This window comes from Mixophyes fleayi, chromosome 10, assembly GCF_038048845.1.
Source record: "Mixophyes fleayi isolate aMixFle1 chromosome 10, aMixFle1.hap1, whole genome shotgun sequence".
Classification (NCBI taxonomy): Eukaryota; Metazoa; Chordata; class Amphibia; order Anura; family Limnodynastidae; genus Mixophyes; species Mixophyes fleayi.
In genome coordinates, this window is record NC_134411.1 from 4011882 (window position 1) to 4034569 (window position 22688).

The following is a 22688-nucleotide window of genomic DNA, read 5'->3' on the forward strand; positions in this document are numbered from 1 at the left end:
TATAATAAGTATAATAAACTGATGCAGCCAGCATTATTACCCATTAGGACAGGGAGGGTGCATATACTACTCACTTCTGGGGGTAAATGTATCAATGACCGGATTCTTCAACTCCGGCGAGATCGGCGTCTTCAGCGCTTAAATTTAAAGCGGTGCTGCCTTGTAAAGGGAAATCCGGTCATTGATACATTTACCCCCTGATCATTTTCTTACAGGCTCCTGTACATTGGAATTACTGGGGTTTTTTTTTAGGAACGCAAGCTAGCAAGAGAGAATCAGAGTAAGGCAGGATAGACAGACACCAGTTGAGACAGAATAGACTTAGCAATGGGACTTGAGGAGTCTGCCTCTAGCAGGAATAACACGGCCAGCAGCCGTCAGACTTCTAGCAGAAGAGGTTCAGTTTGTACAACCAGGGCACGGATGCCAGTCCTCCGGAGGTACCAAAGCAAACTGTTCAGCTCTCATGTGGAACTTTTTGGCTTTTGGAAAACAGAATATTAGAAGTGGTGTTGATAAAAATAGCAATCCAGTTTGCTGTAAATGTCAAGTCAAGAATGTGAAAATGATGTTAAAATGTGAAAACTATTCTCCCATTTACAAAAACAAAATTACCTGTTGAGCTCTAGTTAGAGTTAATGTGTCAGCTTCAATTAGAATTAATAAACTAAAGCAAACAGGTGAAACAGAACTGTAAATATATTTCCAATGTCCCTTTAGGTCTATTTGACCTACTAAGGGATTACATTAATAAAACTAAAGAATAAAAAAGAAATAAATACAAAACAAAAACCCAGAATACAATAAATAAAAATAATTAACCACCTATTGTTTTCCCTAAACTAAAGAAAACTACATTGATTAGTTATAAAAAATAAACTGGAGAAATAGGAGAATACATTTTAGGATAACTTTCTGGTGATGCATTGGTTAGATACGAGCTTCTCAGCCTTTTGGCGAAGACCTGGGGGTATATTTGCCAAACCTTGGGTTTGAAAAAGTGGAGATGTTGCCTATAGCAACCAATCAGATTCTAGTTATCATTTATTTAGTATTCTACAAAATGACAGCTAGAATCTGATTGGTTGCCATAGGTAACATCCTTAATTTTTCAAACCCACAGTTTAGTAAATATACCCCCCTGGTGTAGATGCCTATGTACGCAGGTGCCCCCTGTAGGCAATGGTCCATCACCTGGTCCTCTACCTAGGAGTCCGGTGGCGTTTGGAGCCCAAAGTGCTCATGTGCCCCTGGGTAAGAGAAAGGGCCTGAAAATTCACTGGTGACGGGACTTGCAGCACCTTCACTGTTGACAGAGTATGGCATGAGCACAAAGCACTTTTAACCCCCTTGCATCTTTCTTGGTCCTGGCCTTTTGGCTGGATCAGAAACATTTTTATACCCACCGGCGTCTTTGGGCACTTATTTACTTATGGACACATCACTAAGCACTTTTTTATGTTTTTAGTTTGTTGTTAAAGTGAAGCGTGGATAGTACAGTACTTGATGTGTATTTAAAGACACTACCAACTGGCACGTAAAAAAATTCACTTGGATACTGTAACAAATAAAAAGTTATTCCTTAAAAACCACATAGCAAAGTCATTGAAATGTGTGACTACAAAGTACCTCTGGTCACTGAAAATGTTAAGTATGTAAAATGTATTCAAGTTATATGAATTGTATAGGTTTACTATCCCTATGCCTCATAATGTAGATGTTAAGTTGAACATGTATTTGTATACAGAATTGTCTAGTGATACACACAAGTATTCACTGGGATTGCAGAACGGACCAGTAATGCAGCACACTATTTTTATGTGTTCATATTCTGACATACATTGACAGTGACTAGTCATGTGTGGCCGTTGTTTATGTAAATCAATAAACCCTATTTTTAAGTTTAGCTCAGATTGTCGTGTATGTCACCGCATAGGAATACAGCTGTTTACATAGTCATATAATGTATATTGTGCGAGATCATGTTATATTTGCTGCGTATTTAAGTTGGGAGATATTACCTCATCACTGTGTGTGTGTGTGTGTGTGTGTCACATAGATTTTAAGCTTGTGATCAGGGCTTTCTTACCTCTCTGTCTCTATTACCCAATAATAAATAAAAAAAAATGTTGATGGTGGTGTGTCTGTGGGGAGGGGTTTAAGAAAGTCCTCCCCAACCTACAAGGTTATGCGAGTATCATAGCAGAGTCTCTCTTTGTTCCAGAGGTGCACATGAAGCCAGTTTTGGTGCAGAACCAGTGATCCACTTTCAGAAAGGTCTCTGCTTGTGCCTTGATTTCAGTGTGTGTCATTATTAGAACTGTAACTGATTTGTGACATTTTCAGGTGTTTTGCCACAATAAAAAACGTGTCATGGTATTGCTCATTTTTAAACAGTTAATATTTGACAAAACATAATTTGTCATTTTAATGTGTAGGTGCCAATTTGTCTGCCTTGGGTCCCCTTGTTTCTAATCTCAGCCCTGGATAGATACTCATGTAATAGGAATTTTCTAGGCATCTCTGCATATCGCTTTCTGAAGTACGTGGAACCAGAAAATAATCTGCAGTTCAGATTCAAAACCTAATTGTGAATAGTAAAATTAACAGTTTTAGCAACAGATTCATCAAAATGAAGATCAGATATGTTTCTCTGCAGGGATTTCTGTCTGTTAAATTAGGTGCCTCACTTCTTAGAAAATAATGTGTTGCTGAGGTTAAAATACATACCTCCAGTTTCAGCCATTTCACAGTGTTATAATAAAATGCTCCTGTCTCCCACATATTTTGCAATCATAATAAACCCAGAGGAATGAATTAGGCAATGTTATAAAAACACCTTTATTATCGATTAATTCAGCCCATGTTACAACAATTGGAGGATAGATGCTATAAGCAATCTCAAAAGGAACATATGTTACAGAGTGCAGTAAAAATCCTCACTACAGGCCTAATATTGAAAGACATTTAGGGGCGTATTCAATTCTTTAGAAGTCCCGCGGCGTTAAAACTACTACAGTTAATACGGTAAAATGTAGCTGGATTTCAGTTCACGGCTCAGGAAGCTGAAATCCAGCGAGTAAATTACCGTATTAACGGTAATCGTGTGCGGACCGCAGGATTTTCGGCGTTTCCGCCGACAATTGAATACGCCCCTTAGGGGTAGATTTAGTAAACCTTCTAATAAGGAAAAGTGCAGTTGTTGCTCATACCAACCAATTAGATTCTAGTAATTCTCTAGCATGTACTGTATAAATGTTACCTAGAATATGACTTACAATCCAGAGGAATGTTTTTATCAACTAATTTGTAAATGCAAGTTTTTTCGTACTTTAATTCTTGAAAACACATTTTTAAAACTGACAATGCCTCCAATTCTCCTTTTTTAGAAGGTTTAATAAATCTACACCTTACTATTACTTTTAAGAGGAGAAGGATTGGAAGAGATTAAGTACACTTTCCACTTCTACATCAGTTTTCTCATCTCAAGAGTAGTAAAGCAGCACATATTTCCTAATACATATAGTCACTACAAACGTTCAGTTTTAGATCCATATTGCTTCATATTTCACTGTTTTGGCTTCTGGGGATTGTTTTGTAACTATTCTACAGTACATTAATTAAATAAGACAGAGAAAACATCCAGAATATAATATATATATATATACACACACATATGTACACACACAATGATCCCTTTTCCATACTGCTGTTGAGATGACTGCTGAGATCATACATGTACCCCCATATACAAAGAAACACAAAAACAAAAAAAAATCAAATAGGTAAAAAACTGCTGTACTACATAAAATACTAACAGAAAGCTACATAAAAGTGTACATGTGCATGTTATATTTACAGAGTCTTTACATAGATCACATGAAAGACCTTATTCCAAATAAGAATAAGTCGGCGGAATAAAAAAAATCACTTTGGCTTTTCCTTGTGTAGAACAAGACAAATGTTATGGATGTGGACCGATCTACACTTAAGACTGTTGTTCTCGCACCAAGAGATAAAGTTTCACACAACCTTTTGCTGAAGGACAGAACTCCTTCCACATGTCCGAATTTTCAATAGTCACCAAATCCTGTGGAAAAAGGGGAAAAAAAAAAAAAAAAGATGTCAGACAACAAAACACACAACCACAAAACCTGTGGCCTGTATACCCAATGTTTAAACTTGTTTGCCATGCACTCAGGGAGGTCAAGTTCAACTTGTGTTGAACACAAAAAAATGGAGCAGACAACCTGTAAAACAATCTCAATGGAAATACAAAGCTCCCAAACACCCCCCAAAAAAGTATGAATGCGAGTAGGTATGAGGACAGGAGGCAACAATGGGTTTCAATGTCACCCCCAGCTACGTGCATTGTACGAATATAAGAATAATGCTAATAATTGCATTCATTTTTACACTAGCCGGTATGAGGCCTTAGTTTCAGGCATATGAGCTGTTTGGACACCTGTGCTCACATGAAGGTCCCATGTTGTTTGTCATTGAGAAATAGTGGTGGCATATGGAGAGTCTCATTCTAGAGTGCTCTTACCAAGGTGTCCCTGTCCCCTACACACAGTGTCAGTCAATTGTGCCTCAGGTTATAGTGAAATAATAAATATTGGCTCAGGCCACAAAGACAGCTGCCTCCACTAATTATATGTGAAAGGTAAATGTTAAAAACAACCTTATGGGTTAAGGATATGGCAAATGATGCAATTGGTTACACAGCTTAAGGTGAAAGTAAAACTATAAAATATATTTTGAGCGACTAAATTTTTCTTGCCTTTCCTTGGTTGCCAGAACAGCTTTGCTTTTACAGAGTCTCAGTCATACTATGGGGTTTATTACCTAAACTGCGGGTTTGAAAAAGTGGAGATGTTGCCTACAGCAACCAATCAGATACTAGCTGTCATTTTGTAGAATGCACTAAATAAATGCTGACTAGAATCTGATTGGTTGCTATAGGTAACATCCCCACTTTTTCTAACCTAAAGTTTAGTAAATATACCCCTATGTGTTCAGTGGATACTGCCATATTTCTAGGATAGTCTGACATGGGCTGGGAAAACAAACTGCACTATTAAGCTCTATTTATAATAAAGCAGACAGCATCAAGAAATAATTCCTTTGTCCTCGGCAAATAACCTAGAAGTGCTGCCCATTTCATAAGGATCATAAAGGCAGCAAGTGTCAAGTTTATAAGAGTATACATTACCTTTATCTCTTTTACAAATACAAACAGATGACTTTTGAAACATTTTTAAAATTTTCTATGTATAATTTTTTTGTTTAATATTCATGGAGTAATAAAGGATCTGGCTAAAATTTGGAGTGCATCTAGTGTCTCTGTGGCTATAAGTACTAGGAGAACACTGACTGTAATTCATACACACTTTATCAATGTACATTAACACAAGTACGCACATAAGCACATCCTCACCTCTCTGTCCAAAAAAATAATTTCTGTTGATTCATGTGCCTCTAGACCTCCCTGTAAGTACCTTTCCTTCACCTCTTCTGAAGTCAAACTGCACCTGAAAACAAATAAAGTGTCAGCTTAGTGAACAGGAAAATTAAGAAAAAAAAAAAAAAGATAGTTGGAACCGCAGTGATATTATCCTATCTGTATTTACCTGACAAAGAATTCAGCACTAGGTCGTCCTGCGCTTGTGTGATTACGGGCAATTCCCAAAAGTAGTGGTTCACTAAGGGTAGACAGGGGTAGATTAACCTGAGAAACAAATAAACATTAAATAGAAGAAGACCAGGATACAGTGTTCATTGATACATTTTAATGGCAAAACAGTGGTTGCTGGCATCTATTGCAACGTTTCTTCCATTACAGATTGACATCTTGTGGTGACAATATGTACTACAGCAGTTATCTACATGAAATTAAGGAAACCACAAGATCCTAGAGCTTTTCAATACATGCCTCTACCAGTTCCAGTCTGTACTGTGTGATCAAAGGGAACAGATGAAAGTACATGACAATTAGGAGTAGACAGACACACAAGTAAGTCTTAACATGTTTTCATAGTTAACAAATGTGGATATAATATTATAGACAGTGGGCATACATTACATTCTACAAAAGGTAGAGGTGTGATAATGTCAAAGAGAATTGAGAAAGATGAAATTATTAAATTGGTGCACAGAGTAGGATTTGTACAAGGGAGGGATAGCACATCCTGGCTTTGAGGGCAGGCACAAGTACTGTACAGAGCTGTGGCATAAATGACCACTTGGATACAATTTACAGAGACTGTGCCCTTCTCTCAATGCCAGAAAACTGGGAGAAGCTGGCACCCTCCTCTAAGTAGTGGTGGGATTGAGAACCAAAGGGAAAAGTGTTAAAGTATTAATTACAGAAAGAAAGAAGTTTATAACTCAAATCATCTTTACACTGCACAGGACAATATATCATACTTGCATTTGCTATCATAATGGGTTTTCTATAACAAGCCAACACTACTTGCAATCCTCACCTCATCCCGGATCTCTGCCAGAATGGATGAGAATAGCTCCCTGATGACCAATTCAGGTTTTAGAACTTCCAGACTCAGCTCATCTTCAGGAATATTGGGAGCGACAGCCTACAGGGAGTGATGAAAGACAAAGTTTAATGTATGAACTTCATTACATATGAAAGGTGTCACAACCTACATCAGTAGTGCTATTGTTCTGGAACCCCAAAAGTATTTATCAGCTGTAGAATGTACTGCATGTATGACAATTGTGGGACCACTCATAACAGATTTTGGGTCCCTCTTTGGGGTTATGACCCACAGGTTACGCATCAGCCATGTTTTTTCCCTGTAACCTACTGTTCTCCTATGTCCTCTTCCCTCATGCTCCTCTCCAATGTCCTTTCTTTACCCTGCTAATTCACCATGACCTTTTCCATTACCAGTTTAAACTATCACACTCATCTCATATCCCAGTTTCCTTTACCCCTTTTATGTTGCATGCCCTGTATGTAAATATATACAATTCAAGATAATTTATAAATTAATGTTTACATTTTGTGTCCATATGTACATTTGCCTATTGCCAGCATTTGCACAGGGTACAAACAAATTTTTCCTTGGAAACAGAAAAGTACTGCAAATATTTATATTTTAACCCCCAAACTGTTAGTATGCACAAGGGGTGGCCATGAAAATAGTCCATAAAGAAAACATACGTTCAGCTAGAAGCCATTTATTGGATTGATTCCTGCTCAACACATGAAAAACCATTTGTGTATGAGCGAACTTTGTTACACAAACATTTCAGAAATCAAGATCTATTACAAAGGCCTAAAAATTGTATAATGCACCTACAAGTGTCAAATATTTCTATTTACTGTACCATTTTATTCCCTCTGTGTTTTGATGGTGGTTGTATAACAAAATAAAAATGAATTATATAGGAAAAAGTTGGTAGCGCATTGTGTTCCAAGAACATTTTAGTTTTGTGACTGTTTCTCCTCCCCAACATCCACAGGATCTTGGAGACCAATTATTTATTGGGCACAGTCCAGTGCTGTAATACTAAGAAAAAGACAGAGGCCCTTCAAGCAGCTCTCGAAGGGTTCTAGTGAACCTAGCTATGCCATTGCCTCCTGAGGTCAAGCGTTGCAGTAGAGCTCAGTGAGCAGTTTAGCTCATTGTCCAGTAAAAGGCTAATCATTAGTTACCATTGGCTTAGGAGGGTAGGGTTGGAGGGTATTGATTTGACACTTTGCTTATGTCATGTGTGTCTTATAAACTCTCTTCCCGAACTCCCCCTTTTATTTACCTTAGGCTCAGGGTGTCCTCCTGGTACATCCAGCTGACCGGCTGCCTCTCCCACCCTGTGGCTCCTTCGCAGCAGAACAAAGCGTCCATCTTTACATTGCAGAGCAGCTCCCACACCTAGTGGCTGTGCCAAGTAAGCATCAGTGTCCCCGTGCTCTTGTCCTCCCCTTTCCTGTAAGGCTCTTGCATCTCCTGACCAGTTGGTGCCCAAGAAGTCTCTGTAACATGTGAGTGCCAGATGTAGCGTCAGCCCTCCCCCTTCATCTACATCAACTTCACTTTCTTCTCCTTTCTTTTCTCCATCTTCCCTGCTCTCATTCTTCAATATCTCTTTATTCTGCTCTGCTTCTTCTTTGTGCTTCTTCTCTCTGTGATTTGATTCAGACAGGACAGAATGGAGCCTGAATTTTGCCCCATTAAATACCCATGGTTGCTTGCGCTGACGCTCTTCCCAGTCCAGGAGGATCTGTTCCTCCAGCGGAGAAGGCAGTCTGCATCTCTGGTATAATGGGGAGAGCTGGACGTGGACTCTACGCTGGGGAATCCCCTGAGGACAAGGGCTGCAGTACAAAATGGAGATCTCAGGATCCATGGGGGCTAGAGATGACATGTAAGGAAAAACAAAACAATTAATAAATTAATATTCTGACAGATATTAATCCTAAAACCTTAGTTCATACATTTGATGCATTATTTTTGGAGAAAAAGATTTATCGAAACTCTGGCAACCTGTCGATCAATAGTGGATATTAAAGGTTCTGGGTAGTTGTTGTACTCTCATTTGCTTTCCAAACTGGAGTCACCCACATGCAGAGTACATACCTTCCCTACATAATAGTCACTTATTTTCACAGTGTGATAAAAGTCTACTTCTGCTTTTCTCACTTATTAACCAATCGCATTCACCTGGGCTGAATTAACTGGAGTTAGAGGCATTATAGCGTCACCTACAGCCCAGTTTAGCAATAAATACATAGGAAGAGCAGACACATCCTATTATCTCACTGTGTAAAGGAGTCAGTGGCAGATTTGAGAGTCACTAATCTCAGAGCAGCAATGCAGACTGTGGTAAAATAATTTGACACCCAAGTTAGTGTACACCGGGGCACATACATTGATAACGCAATAAATAAAAAATGTGTAATGATTTGATAGTATGTTGAACACTTAATCTCTCTATTTGTAAGGTATGGAAGTCATCATGATTGGGTCAAATCATATGTAGATTAAGCATATGATCTTACCGGACTTAACATGATCTTTTTTTTGTTTTCTTTCTTAGAAGTTTTGAATAGATATATTCTTTTCTTAGAAGTTTTGAATAGATATATTCTTTTAAATACATATAATAATGTCAGTCTGTAGGAAAACTAGAGAGATACCATACAGTGTGTAATTATTACCCCAACACCAAATGCCCAGGGGGCGTTGGGAGGATAGCACTGGCGCTGTTTATTCCTGGGAGGAGGTCGTTTTTTTCTTTGCAAGACCCTTTCCCCTAGTGAATTTGGCCCTGTGCTGACAGGTTTGGGCTGTGACCCACTATAACTGGGATGGCTGATGCTGCGGGTTGTGCATGTTGCTATGTGACCATTCCAGCCTGTCATAGCCTGGCGCTGATTGCAGCTTTTGCGCTGATTGTAGCCTAGGCTAGTTCACTTTGACAGGGTGTTCTTGTTTTTAATTTATTTATTTTAAGACTGCAAAAGTCTGTGCTCATCAGTAGCTCCAGGTGTTGAGCACCTGCAACAGATAGGTCTCTGACAGGTGTACCAGCGGCTGCATACACCTCTAATTTACTGCATTACACTAACACGTCTTTTCTGTTCTAGCCAACACTGGCACATCCCTTCCCTCCCCTGTTCCGCCTCTCCAGGCACAATGAGGCGCAAGACAGGGATACACAATAATCTTAATATGAACACTTACACTTTTTTGTGCACATGCGCAGTACGGAAATTACGAGAGAAAAAAAGTCTAACAAAAACCATAAGTCAAACATTATAGCGTCACCTACAGCCCAGTTTAGCAATAAATACATAGGAAGAGCAGACACATCCTATTATCTCACTGTGTAAAGGAGTCAGTGGCAGATTTGAGAGTCACTAATCTCAGAGCAGCAATGCAGACTGTGGTAAAATAATTTGACACCCAAGTTAGTGTACACCGGGGCACATACATTGATAACGCAATAAATAAAAAATGTGTAATGATTTGATAGTATGTTGAACACTTAATCTCTCTATTTGTAAGGTATGGAAGTCATCATGATTGGGTCAAATCATATGTAGATTAAGCATATGATCTTACCGGACTTAACATGATCTTTTTTTTGTTTTCTTTCTTAGAAGTTTTGAATAGATATATTCTTTTCTTAGAAGTTTTGAATAGATATATTCTTTTAAATACATATAATAATGTCAGTCTGTAGGAAAACTAGAGAGATACCATACAGTGTGTAATATCAGTGTACATAAACATTACTCAGATACCACACAGTGCCAGCCTGCATAAGAATGACATATCAGTGTCAGCCTCATGAACAGTACACAGAGGTAGTCTGCAATACCAGCATGCAGAAACATCATACGTGTACCATACAGTGAGCAATGCCAGCCAGCATGAACACAATACTACATACTACACCGTGCCAGCCTACAGGAATATCACATAGCTATTATACCAGTGCAAGTATGCACAAACATAATTCCGGTAATATACAGTACACAATGCCAGTATCAGACCCAGTGTTCAGATACAATATATAGACAATACCAATCATTAATAAATATACTAAACATATTTCACAAATAGAATAGCTTCATGTTAATAAGGGTTAGCAATGCACAGACAGGTGGACATTCCAGTATAGACACATATTCTCAGTTATAAAACCGTACATAGATCTCTTATTACCTCCACGTCCTCTGGTCATGGCTTTTCTAATTCAATTCCTGCTTTTTGCTTTTTTACAGCTAAGACCACACCAATTATAGTCCAACCACTCCCCTTGTTCACACGTCATCTCCAAGACCCTAGGAATGTCATTATGTAAGTGTACCTATAAATAGCAGGTGATGATGATTTACCTGTTCACCTAGTGACACCACAGGGTGTATTCACATGGTCTTTTTCCAATTGCCTGCATGGAAACAGTGACACAGCATAACTTTGACGCATGTACCTCAATCTACACATGTGAATGATAATCATCAGTGAACTACATGAGAATATTATTTGAATGAGTATACTTCACTGAACTATAACAAATGTGAAAATTGTTAATGTATAGCATGGTCATTTTATTTATAGTTCGTGTAGTATCTGAAGACGGTAGTATGCATTGGTCAAAAAAATACCGGTGTCAGATCACAGCTTCACATACACATTTAAGAGCTTAAACAAGGTTAAGAGGAATATGATTTTCTACAAATTAAGTGAATAAGATGAGAAGATAAATATTTCTTAACTAAAAGAGTATTAGACGATAGGTGTCACAGTAGACATACAAAATAGCAATTGCTACTGAATCACTGGGACAATAGAATTTCAAAGCACTCCTTATTGTGAATTTCAAAAGCAACAACTTATTTGCAGCTGTTCTGTAATGTGTTGTATTCAAACAAAGGTTCTCAAAGGAAAGCTATTGTCTGCCTTTTTGTTGCCTAGAGAAAACACTTCCTTATTGCTGTCTGGCACACACTTATTAATTAACATCTCTTACATTAATGGGCAGGAAAAGCAATATATTTTTTGCTTTTACTGCAACGCACAGCAGTTATAAACAAACTTTTCAGTTCCATATAGTAAGTACTGTTCAGCACCACATCTAAAGTCCAAAACCAGCATTCAGCAATACAGTGCAGCTGCGTCACCAGACTCAAGTACCTCACAGAGCAGAGATCTGCCCACACTCTCCGACCCATTGGACTGTATCACTCAAAGAGTACTTTTCAAAAGGATAATTGGGTTTATTATCTAAGGGACATACTAATTTCACATAAGATAAGTATCCCTTCAAACTGTGTTTTCTACAGGTTCATTAAATCTATCACCATAGATTAACAAATTCCCACTCTGATGTACTCTATACGTGTGGTAGTCTGCAGGCAGATGGATCGTCTAGAGATTCCATCTGGACTAGACTAAGACTGGGAACACACTACAGGTTTTTCACCCGATTATCGGGCCAATCACATGATAACCAGCTTTTCGGCACAATATTGTATTGTGTGTATACTCCAACGATTAATGATTATGTTCCAAAGCACAACATATCTTTTTATTTGCTTTTATAAATGGGCTACAATTCTCGTTCAACGATGGAACAATGTTGTTCCAGTTCTTCAGTGAATATGCAACCAGGGGGTAAATGTATCAAGCTGAAAGTTTTCCGGCGGGTTTGAAAAACCAATCAGATTCTAGCTATCATTTATTTAGTACATTTTAATAAATAATAGCTAGAATCTGATTGGTTGCTATAGGCAACATATCCACTTTTCAAACCCGCAGGAAAACTCTCAGCTTGATACATTTACCCCCAGATCTCCATAGAGTTTACAGAGTCACGATCTTTTCAGCCGATTGTTATGACAGATGAAGGAAGAGTACAGATCTGAAGGTAAATCTTGTATAACGTGTACACATGAATCAGTATGCTAATCGGGACTTTCAGTTGATGGTAAAATCGTTAATGATATCGCATTGGGAGAAATTTTCTGTAGTGTGTACCTAGCCTAAGGGCACATAAATATTACACAAAAAGGGCCCGATTCATTAAAACAAAAAAGAAAAAAAAAAAAAAAGGAGTAACTTCGCACCTTGGCAAAACCATGTTGCATTGAAGGGGAATGTAAATTTAAAATGTGGGCACAGATTTAAAGTTCGGGTAGGGTATGTCCTAGATCAACTTTTGTGCAAAATAATAATAAACTAATATGCACCCCTTGTATTGTAACATGGTTTTGCCCAGGGGAAAACTTACTCATTTTTTTGTCTTACTTTTCTTAATGAATCAGGCCCATATTGTTTGTAAATAGTGCTACTATCCCTTAATGCGTTACAATGGGTAGACAAATAAACATGTACTTCTGGCCATTGCATTTCTGCACGATTAAGTCAATATACAATTGAAACACACAATAAAGGCAACTTGAGAATTCCTAGTGGTTCCCTATTTTACCAAGTTTTGTAGTCCGATCCAACAATTGAAATTAATATTTGATTAAATAATCTTTAGGATAAATCCCTTTCATTATCCATTATTTCTATGAATGAATATAAATATATTTATAATGTAAACCCCAGAATTACAATCTTTCATATTTTACAGAAGAGTCATCGGGATTCACAATGTCCTCCAGGTAAACCAAACATCTCCAGAAAACATTATGCCGTTATCAGATAATTCTTTTACATGCATTCATCCTTTTTTTTTTTTTTTTTAAAAAACACACCTTTTAGTGATTAATCCTAAATCTTAGTTCAGGGATTCCAATGAGGTGATTAATTTTTCTGAAACGGATTTGCGAATGTCAATATTATTTGGTTACCTGAATGTATAAAGTTTCACTTAATACAGCTATTATTTGTTTAAACATATCTTTTATTTACAGATAACAGGTGTGGTGATGGGCAGTTCTGCTACACCAAGTATACCCAAAATGATTTCTTCTACTTTACTGCTATGACCCATTTCGTCCTACTTACTGTACGGCACTGCAGAACTTTTGTGCCCATATACATTAACAAGACTACTACTAATAATAATTGGTTACTGTAAGATATTTATTATATGGTACAATAACCCATCAAGCAAATATAGAACCATTGGAAATGCTATACTGATAATCCCATTTATTTGGAATGTTACTGTAGAACTACTTAAACATAATCCATTCCATCTTGAATTCACTCACACTGTCAGTAATAAATATATTGTCTTTCTGTTCAATATCTGGTTGGATGTTTTAACTACTAGCTTATCTATAACAACTCATTTTAAAAATCAGTTGATGGTAGCACATCCATCATGTAACTAGCGGACACAAAAGTACTGGGTTGTACAGTGTCCCAAAAATTAGCTCATCCGGCTAAAGAAGAATCGAAAGACAGATTTATTCAAAAGGGACAAAAAGAACGACCCAATAGGGTTAAACAGGGCAGCCTTTTGGACAGGAAAGTTTTACGTAAAACAGTCAATAAATACGGTGCCTTAGAGAACAATCATTTTTAATCTTGTTTCCTTACTAAGTTTAATGAAAACTGTAGGGAAATAGATTTTGTTTTAAAATGTAATTGGACCATTCTTTTGGCTTATCCTGTTTTAGCAAAGTCATTAAATAAAAACCCTATTTCTATTTACACAACGGCTGACGGTTTAAAAACAAGACTTGCACTATCAGTGAAAAAAGATATTTCTCACGCTGATAATTTATGGTATAACTGTAAGAAATGCAGCATAATCATAATACAAGGCTATTATCACCTCTCTCTTCCAGCTGTACATGCTCAATTCAAAAGCAAGATAAAGAAGTTGGATTACTATCATGCTTTATGGAAAATGCAGATAAACGTTATAAATATTTATTTCTGTCCTAATATGGCTTTGATGCTAACATAAAAGTCTTGTGTGGTGGGGACCAGCCCTAAGCATTCTCCTTCTTCTATAAATCATGTCTAATAACTCTATTGTCTTTTGTATATGGCATCACTTACCCCTGTGTTTAATACACTTTAGTGGCTAGCTAACATGCCTGTACTCCCCACCAGCACATATACACCGTACATTCTTGGCCTGTTGAGGAGCCACAAAACTCACTACCACCTTAGCCAGATATGCTCTATACAAGATGGGGAACCACCAACTGTGTATGAAAGAGGTTCCTGCTGATTTGGATTTGCTTTATGTGTGGTGGGGTATAGTCCTAAGTGTTCTAAAGTGACTATTACAATTTTATATTATAAGTGAATTTCTTGTATACCTGCCCTGCGATTCATAATCTTTGGTGGAAAATTTTAATCAGAAAGCAATCGGTTTGGTAATCAAAATATGTTCATATTTTCCACACATTATTTTACAAATATGACTGCAAAAACAAACTGTATGGCCAGTTTAAGACTAAAAAGGAATACTGACAGATACATCACAGTAGCCTCACAGCATTGGGGTCATGAGTTCCTGACCATGGCGTTATCTGTATGGAGTTTGTATGTTCTCCCTGTGTTTGCGTGGGTTTCCTCCGGGTGCTCCGGTTTCCCCCCACTCCAAAAACATACTGGTAGGTTAATTGGCTGCTATCAAATATTGACCCTAGTCTCTCTCTGTCTGTGTGTGCGTTAGGGAATTTAGACTGTAAGCTCCAATGGGGCAGGGACTGATGTGAATGAGTTCTCTGTACAGCGCTGCGGAATCAGTGGCGCTATATAAATAAATGGTGATAATGATGATCATAGAGGGTCTTGCTCACAATTGTATAGTTTGAAGGTAACTGTTGAAGAAAGCGGATCACACATGGGCCAGTTAGGACATTCGGCTCAAGAGACTGGACACTTTCTAAATTAGCCACATACTTGGGTGGTCAAACAGGAGAGATCAGACAGTTTGCACAAAATGACCACAAGCAAGAGAATAGGGATCATCTACTGACCACACTTATGGGTATGAACAATAAATTTGATTAAACATGGAGTGAACCATTTTCAGGTATCTCAATTGTTTTGGGGGAGAACCACTACAGAATCAGACAAATTTGCAGAATTCAACATGTGCAGTCAAGCAGAACACATTTCGGAGCAAGATGTTAGATAGTTTACAACCACAAAACAGGATGAGTACATGGCAAGAATCCTGGACTGGACTAATCTTGCAAAGTGCACGAGAGCTTTTGTGTGATGTGAACTGTGACAGATTAAATGTGATATATGACGAATGATTTAGGAATTTGATAAGCCTATCTAAACAGGTGTGTGCGATTAAAAATGGGAGGGTAACGAGAAAGCTAAATAAAACATGCAGAAGTTCTAGATAGTGGGTGCTGCACAGGAAAAGTCTTACAGATCCCAGTGAGAGCAGATAATGAGGAAAGATTACATGTCATGGTAAGAAGAGTGGGAAGAAATTTGGAAACAAGTATTGCTTTACAGTCAAGTCCATAAATATTGGAACATCGACACAATTCTCATATTTTGGGCTCTATACACCACCACAATGGATTTGAAATGAAACTAACAAGATGTGCTTTAACTGCAGACTTTCAGCTTTAATTTGAGGGAATTTACATCCAAATCAGGTGAACAGTGTAGGAATTACAACGGATTCTATATGTGCCTCCCACTTTTCAAGGGACCAAAAGTAATGGGACAAACTAAACAATCCTACATCAAACTTTCACTTTTTAATACTTTGTTGCAAATCCTTTGCAGTCAATTACAGCCTGAAGTCTGGAACGCATAGACATCACCAGACGCTGGGTTTCATCCCTGGTGATGCTCTGCCAGGCCTCTACTGCAAATGTCTTCCGTTCCTGCTTGTTCTTGGGGTATTTTCCCTTCAGTTTTGTCTTCATCAAGAGAAATGCATGCTCAGTCGGATTCAGGTCAGGTGATTCGCTTGGCCATTGCATAACATTCCACTTGTTAGCCTTAAAAAAACTCTTTGGTTGCTTTTGCAGTATGCTTTGGGTCATTGTCCATCTGCACTGTGAAGCGCCGTCCAATGAGTTCTGAAGCATTTGACTGAATATGAGCAGATAATATTGCCCGAAACACTTCAGAATTCATCCTGCTGCTTTTGTCAGCAGTCACATCAACAATAAATACAAGGGAACCAGTTCCATTGGCAGCCATACATGCCTACACCATGACACTACCACCACCATGCTTCACTGATGAGGTGGTATGTTTTGGATCATGAGCAGTTCCTTTCCTTCTCCATACTCTTCTCTTCCCATCACTCTGGTACAAGTTGATTCTTGTCTCATCTGTCCATAGGATGATGTTCCAGAACTGTAATGGCTTTTTTAGATGTTGTTTGCCAAACTCTAATCCGGTCTTCCTGTTTTTGTGCCTCACAAATGGTTTACATCTTGTGGTGAACCCTCTATATTCACTCTTGTGAAGTCTTCTCTTGATTGTTGACTTTGACACATATACACCTACCTCCTGGAGAGTGTTCTTGATTTGGCCAACTGTTGTGAAGGGGTTTTTCTTCACCACGGAAAAAATTCTTCTGTCATCCACCACAGTTGTTTTCTGTGGTCTTCCGGGTCTTTTGGTGTTGCTGATCTCTCCGATGCGTTCTTTCTTTTTAAGAATGTTCCAAACAGTTGATTTGGCCACACCTATTGTTTTTGCTATCTCCCTGATGGGTTTGTTTTGATTTTTCAGCCTAATGATGGCTTGCTTCACTGACAGCTCTTTGGATCTCATATTGAGAGTCGACAGCAACAGATTCCAAATGCAAATGTCACACCTAGAATCAACTCCAGACCTTGTACCTGCTTAATTGATGATGAAATAACGAGGGAATAGCCCACACATGTCCATGAAATAGCTTTTGAGTCCATTGTCCCATTACTTTTGGTCCCTTAAAAAGTGGGACACACATATAGAAACCGTTGTAATTCCTACACCGTTCACCTGATTTGGATGTAAATACCCTCAAATTAAAGCTGAAAGTCTTCAGTTAAAGCACATCTTGTTAGTTTCATTTCAAATCCATTGTGGTGGTGTATAGAGCCCAAAATATGAGAATTGTGTCGATGTCCCGGTATTTATGGACTTGACTGTATATGTTGGGAAAATGATAACATTTCCTATAGTGAATTTTCATACATAGACATTCAGAGCAATTTCTGACTGCCAGGTTTACATTTGCAACTCAAGTGACATGTTTAGCCTCCTAAAATGCAAACTTTAAATTTGATTTTAATTTGAAGTTTTCAGTTATTGCAACCTATTAAAGCAACCAGAAGATAAACAGCTAATAACTCATTTTTGTTTTCAGATAGGCTTTTAAATTGAAAATACATTGCTTTTTACATTGATTAATTAAATAATATAAATATAATATGAAATATTGTGACTAGATCCCCTATTGTCAAGTACAAAAACAATGTATTTCTATAGAGAAATGGAGGATAGGATGTCTCCAGAAATGGATACATATACAGACATTTGCACCACATGGTTAAGGTGACTAGAGTTTAAAGACTCTGTCAGCTACAGGTACTGTGTCGAGCAACAGGGCTGTGCAATAGTCTTTAACGAAGTGAGCCAAGTAATAAGATTCTATCAGAGATCCTCTTATAAAGTATGGATATAGCTCGAATAGACCCACCCCTCACGAGTAGCAGACTGCACCTCTTGTTGGTCATACTTTGGCTTAGCAGTCATTCTGCTTACGTCACGCCATTTGATACAAGAGAACGGACCTCGGCAAGCCTCCATCCCCCCTTCTCTCCTCCCGTCATACCCTGTCGCCCGCACTCTAGCCTTAATATTTTTCCCCCGTTAGTCATTTTTTGTTTTCTTTCGCGTTTAGAGTTCTATTTCCTTTTTTTCCTCCATAACTTGCTTTATTCTTAATTAGGTCCTGAAAAATTATATAGCACTACATCCAACATATGTTTTAATTTGCCCTCTGTATGTGAGGCTAGAATGTTCAGCATATACTTAGAATTCAGCATTCTCATTTTGGAGTCAGCTGTATAACAAGGAACATTATAGAAAACTGAACACATTATTATTATTCCTTTGTTAAATGCTATGTTTTTTTTCCATTTTTTTTGCATTTTACTTTTCAATAAAAACAGTTTAAATTAAAAAAAAAATACTTGGCAGGGTTTTTTGTAGTCTGTAATGGGAGCAGATTTTACACTTAAGACACATAATAGTCAATTACCTAGCTCTGGCATATATTTCATGGTCTCTCTACCAATGCATTATGGCCAATAAGGAGCAAAGAATTATACCACTCCTTTCATTACCTATGTGGCAAACTAGCACAAGGAGTAAGATGTATTAGCAATGGAACAATTTGTGCCACATGTGTTTCCTTCAAAAACAAACAAGGGCAGCACGGTATACAGTGATTAGTATTGCTGCCTCACAGCTCTAGGGTTACTGGTTCGATTCCAACCAAGGCCCTGCGAAGTTTGTATGGGTCTCCTCCAACACTCCAAAAATTTACTGGTAGGCTAAATGGCTTCTGACAAAATGGACCCAAGCGTGTGTTTGTAGTAGGGAATTTAGAATGCAAACTCTAATGAGATAGGGACTGATGCGAATGATTACATATTCTCTGTACAGTGCGTTTTGACTGGCACTATATAAATAAATTATAATAGCCTGTTACGTTGGTCTTTGGTCAATAAAATTAGTAGTGAGGACAAAAGCTGTTAAATACTTTTTCTTGCTCTAATAGACAGAAATGAGGACAAACTGGACAGCATATTAGAAGAATGAAGAAAACATTAAAATTAATGAAAGAGGCGGTCGTTATAGGTTAGTAGGCTGACTGCAGGCTGTAATAACCAATTATGATGGGGGGGGTCGCAACTATTACAGGGGCTCAATAGTCCTAGGGGTTTGTAAACATGCAACTCCCTCACACATTACTAAAACTACATTTTACATTTAACAAATAACAGAAAAAGAAGAGGGAGGGTGCAAGGAACACAGAGAGGGCAGGGTGGGAGGGAGTAGGAAGGGGTTGTGAGTGGACTGTCCACATCCACAATGTTATTACACAAACAAGTTATCTCATTCAGGGCAGCAAAATAAGGATAATAACTTCAATCAATTGCATTGACAGCAGACATTGCCTCAACCCAGGGCCCCCAAACTTCTCTGGTCAGCTGTAGGCAAAGTAAGTGGAACAACAGAGCAGCAGATCCATATTCACAAGCTTCTTCCAGTAATCCAGGGACAGTATGTGTGGCTCTTTCTATAGTAGGTCGCCTGGAAAAAAACAGCACCAAAACTAGAAGGGTACGAGTAGCTACTTTTGGGGCAACCAACTCCATGTCCTCATGTAGCGACAACCATAGGTCTAGAATATTGGAGCTACACAGGGCCTTCTCAAGGCATCTAAGAATAGCCTGTTAATAATCCTGGCCTTTAGGGCAGTACCAAAATAGGTGGAAATTGCACACAACAGCATTATTACATGCCCATGTTATTTAACCGTACTGTAATACATGCAGGGGAAAAAAAACAATCTGAATCAGTCTGTGTCATCCCAAGATGACTGCTTGTGATAAAGCTTGCAATATACCCTCTGTCAGACTCCTCAATGGCACCAACATCACTTTCCAACCTAGCAAAGGCTCCATCAACTCTACCACAAGTAGTTTAAATAAACTTCTATCCAAATGGCCTTATAACTGAAAATATGTGGGACTTATGAAGTTAAAAGGCCTTAAAACCAAAACTATATTTCACCTAACATTTCATGACAGAACCAAAATATCACCTATTATCTAATACAGTATCAGATCAGTGCACCCTTTACATACCAAAACAAGACAGTGTCCAGCTGACACCGGAGAAGGACACTGAGGTGTGGCGAAATGAAGGGATGTAGGAGCAAACAATAAAATAGCTTAAAAACGAGCAGAAAATACAATTCAATAGAATAAAAGCACTGCCCCCTACCTGTATCTTCCAACTTGGAGATACTTCTACTTCAAATCACACTATTAAAAGGCTTCAAATAATAAGCCGTCCTCACCGTAGAGCACCTATTCACAGCAGCACGGCGATATCCAGGTACACAGCCTGCAGTTTGTATATAAAGTAATAAGCAGGGGGGAGGGACTAACAGGTACAGTTGTGAGGCAGGTAGTGAAAGAATGGGAGATGGGAAGGAGGAAAAATAATGAATTACAGGAGAGGCAAGGGGAATAATTTACAGGGGAGTGGAATAGAGAAATAATTAAATTGCAAGGGAGGGAGGTAGAAAATTAATTACAAAAGGGGAAGAGAATGGACTACAAATGGGAAGGGAGAATGGACTCCAGGGGAAGAAAAATGCAACTACTGAGCAGAGAATTAAAGGGAGGAGAATCAAATAAGAGATGGAAATATGTATAAATTGCAAGAAGGTGGAGAAAACATTACAGTCAGGTAGAGAATAAATTCAATATAAATAAGATTTAAGAATTAAAGAGAGAGAAGAATTAAAGAGAGAGAAGAATTAAAGAACGGGAGGATTGAATACAAGAGGCGGGGTAGGATGAATTAGAGGGTGGAGGGTATAACATGCACTCCTCTAGTATACAATATACACCACTCAGATACATAATAACAATTACACAGTAAGGATACATATTAACTCCACATACTGGTCACGTGTTGCACGTTAAACATTATGTACATTCCCGTTATACTACGTAGTACTGTACATTGTGCGACGAGTGTCCCCATTACCTGCTAAGAGCTCTGTCCCGCCTCCTCTCCTCATTAGATGCCGGTACCGGCCACGTAATTACATCACAACCAATCACAGCCCAAGCTTCTCAAGCGCATGCGCAATAAGGGGAAGGTGATATCTGAAGGGTCGGTAAGTACAACTGGGTTTGTTTTTTTTTAAACCCCCCTTTGTTGGGAATGGTTTTCCCCTACCTAGTATGGCAGTGTGGACGGAGTAACATTCCAAAAAATACGGGGTTGATCCTACGGTATAAACATGGGGTCACCGTGACAGTCAGATACATTGAGGATGGTAGCGGTGATGGAATGTAATCAGCCAATCACCTTGTACGTCAATTAGTTCCGGGTAATAATTGTCCAATTGAAATAAAGTTGAATACTTAAGCGTAGACACCAATTAACATACCTATTAATTCTCTCTGAAGGCGATTATAGCTGATCACTACATGGTAGTTCAGACTCTAGTAACTGGGACATAACTACATATTTACAGTCGTGTAACGTGTCCAGAAGTAATTACCAAGTGTTTGCAAAATATATGTGATTAATAAGCAAGAAGGCGCCCGCTGTGTATGGACGCAGATGACGCAGGTGGAGGGTTATGTGTCACCCCTAGCAGGCAGGGCACTGGAAAAGGAAATGACTTCTCCCAATAACCCCACACTGTTCTCAGCTCCTCCCCAGCTATTTGCCAGTGGCCTGTGTAGAGGTTTTGCCCTTATTTACATTGGGGACATGGAGAGGTTTTCCATACCTTCCTAACACATGTGTCTATTGCAGAAATCCCTCATTTATACCTCATTTCATAGGTAAGGAGGACCCCTGGATGAGGAGGGGAAAGTCCATACTTGCCAAATTCTGTCCTGACAATCGGTCATTTTGGTGGTGGTGCATAGTCTTCTAGCTCAAATCTTGTTCACCAGACAAGGCCTGAACAGGAGAGCATAATCAAGAATGCTGCAGCCAAGAAGCATAATTTTATTCAGTATAAATTAATTTCCACCACAAGATCTATGTTCACTCTCAAGGCATCAAGAAGTCACGAGAGCAGTCCTCAAGAGCTCAGGCTGCCTTCTCAGGGCCAATGCAGTTCAAAGAGAAGGACACCTATTCTAAATGGAAGAAATATAAAGCTTGTGAGAGTGGTAAAACCTGATTATCATCTCTGATCCCTGGGGTACTCACTGTCATCAATCAGGGATATCATATATCCTTATGGAGCTCCCTTTCTTTATCTCTTGGATTCCAGGACTACCAGAGCACAGAAATGCTTTCCACTTGACCATCCAAGGACTATAGAAGTTGGAGCTATCTGCCCTGTCCTGGATCATCACAGTCTAAGTCTGGGGTTTTACTCCTGTCTTTTCTTGGGGCTCGAGTGGAATGGTACCTTTCTGCCTGTATTGGATCTGAAGGTACTCAACATATTCCCCTAGAGCTATTCAAGATGGCGTCACTTTGATCAGTGATATA

At 38.6% G+C, this 22688-nt stretch overlaps 2 protein-coding genes across 6 annotated transcripts in view; one reads left to right on the forward strand and one right to left on the reverse strand.

The window, feature by feature from the left end:
- Positions 1–2827: 2827 nt before the first annotated feature.
- Positions 2828–21350, reverse strand: NUDT22 (nudix hydrolase 22). 5 transcript variants are annotated; one of them, XM_075187673.1, is made up of 7 exons: positions 21128–21194; positions 20515–20561; positions 7783–8378; positions 6489–6596; positions 5634–5731; positions 5441–5534; positions 2828–4090 (listed from the first exon to the last, which is right to left on the reverse strand). In XM_075187673.1, exons 3-7 carry the CDS (start codon positions 8371–8373, stop codon positions 3989–3991), a joined length of 993 nt encoding a protein of 330 aa, XP_075043774.1. In that variant the 5' UTR covers positions 8374–8378; positions 20515–20561; positions 21128–21194; the 3' UTR covers positions 2828–3988. The 5 variants fall into 5 exon arrangements, with proteins under 5 accessions (XP_075043774.1, XP_075043770.1, XP_075043771.1 ...); XM_075187669.1 differs by lacking the exons at positions 20515–20561; positions 21128–21194 and adding an exon at positions 21213–21350; XM_075187670.1 differs by lacking the exon at positions 20515–20561 and having other exon boundaries at positions 21128–21202.
- Positions 21244–22688, forward strand: part of DNAJC4 (DnaJ heat shock protein family (Hsp40) member C4) — a 38039-nt gene continuing 36594 nt past the window's right edge. Inside the window, exon 1 of the mRNA XM_075187674.1 lies at positions 21244–21345. The gene's annotated coding sequence lies outside the window, so the exon portion shown is untranslated. The remainder of the gene's footprint in view (positions 21346–22688) is intronic.

Excerpts from the sequence above, each read along its gene's own strand:
- NUDT22 (XM_075187669.1), bottom strand. The coding sequence starts at position 21,246 with ATGAGGAGAGGAGGCGGGACAGAGCTCTTAGCAG. Across the intron at positions 5,732-6,488 it reads TGGCAGAGATCCGGGATGAG|GTTAATCTACCCCTGTCTAC; the intron begins GTGAGGATTGCA and ends TTTGTTTCTCAG. Across the intron at positions 5,535-5,633 it reads AGTGCTGAATTCTTTGTCAG|GTGCAGTTTGACTTCAGAAG; the intron begins GTAAATACAGAT and ends ATTTGTTTTCAG.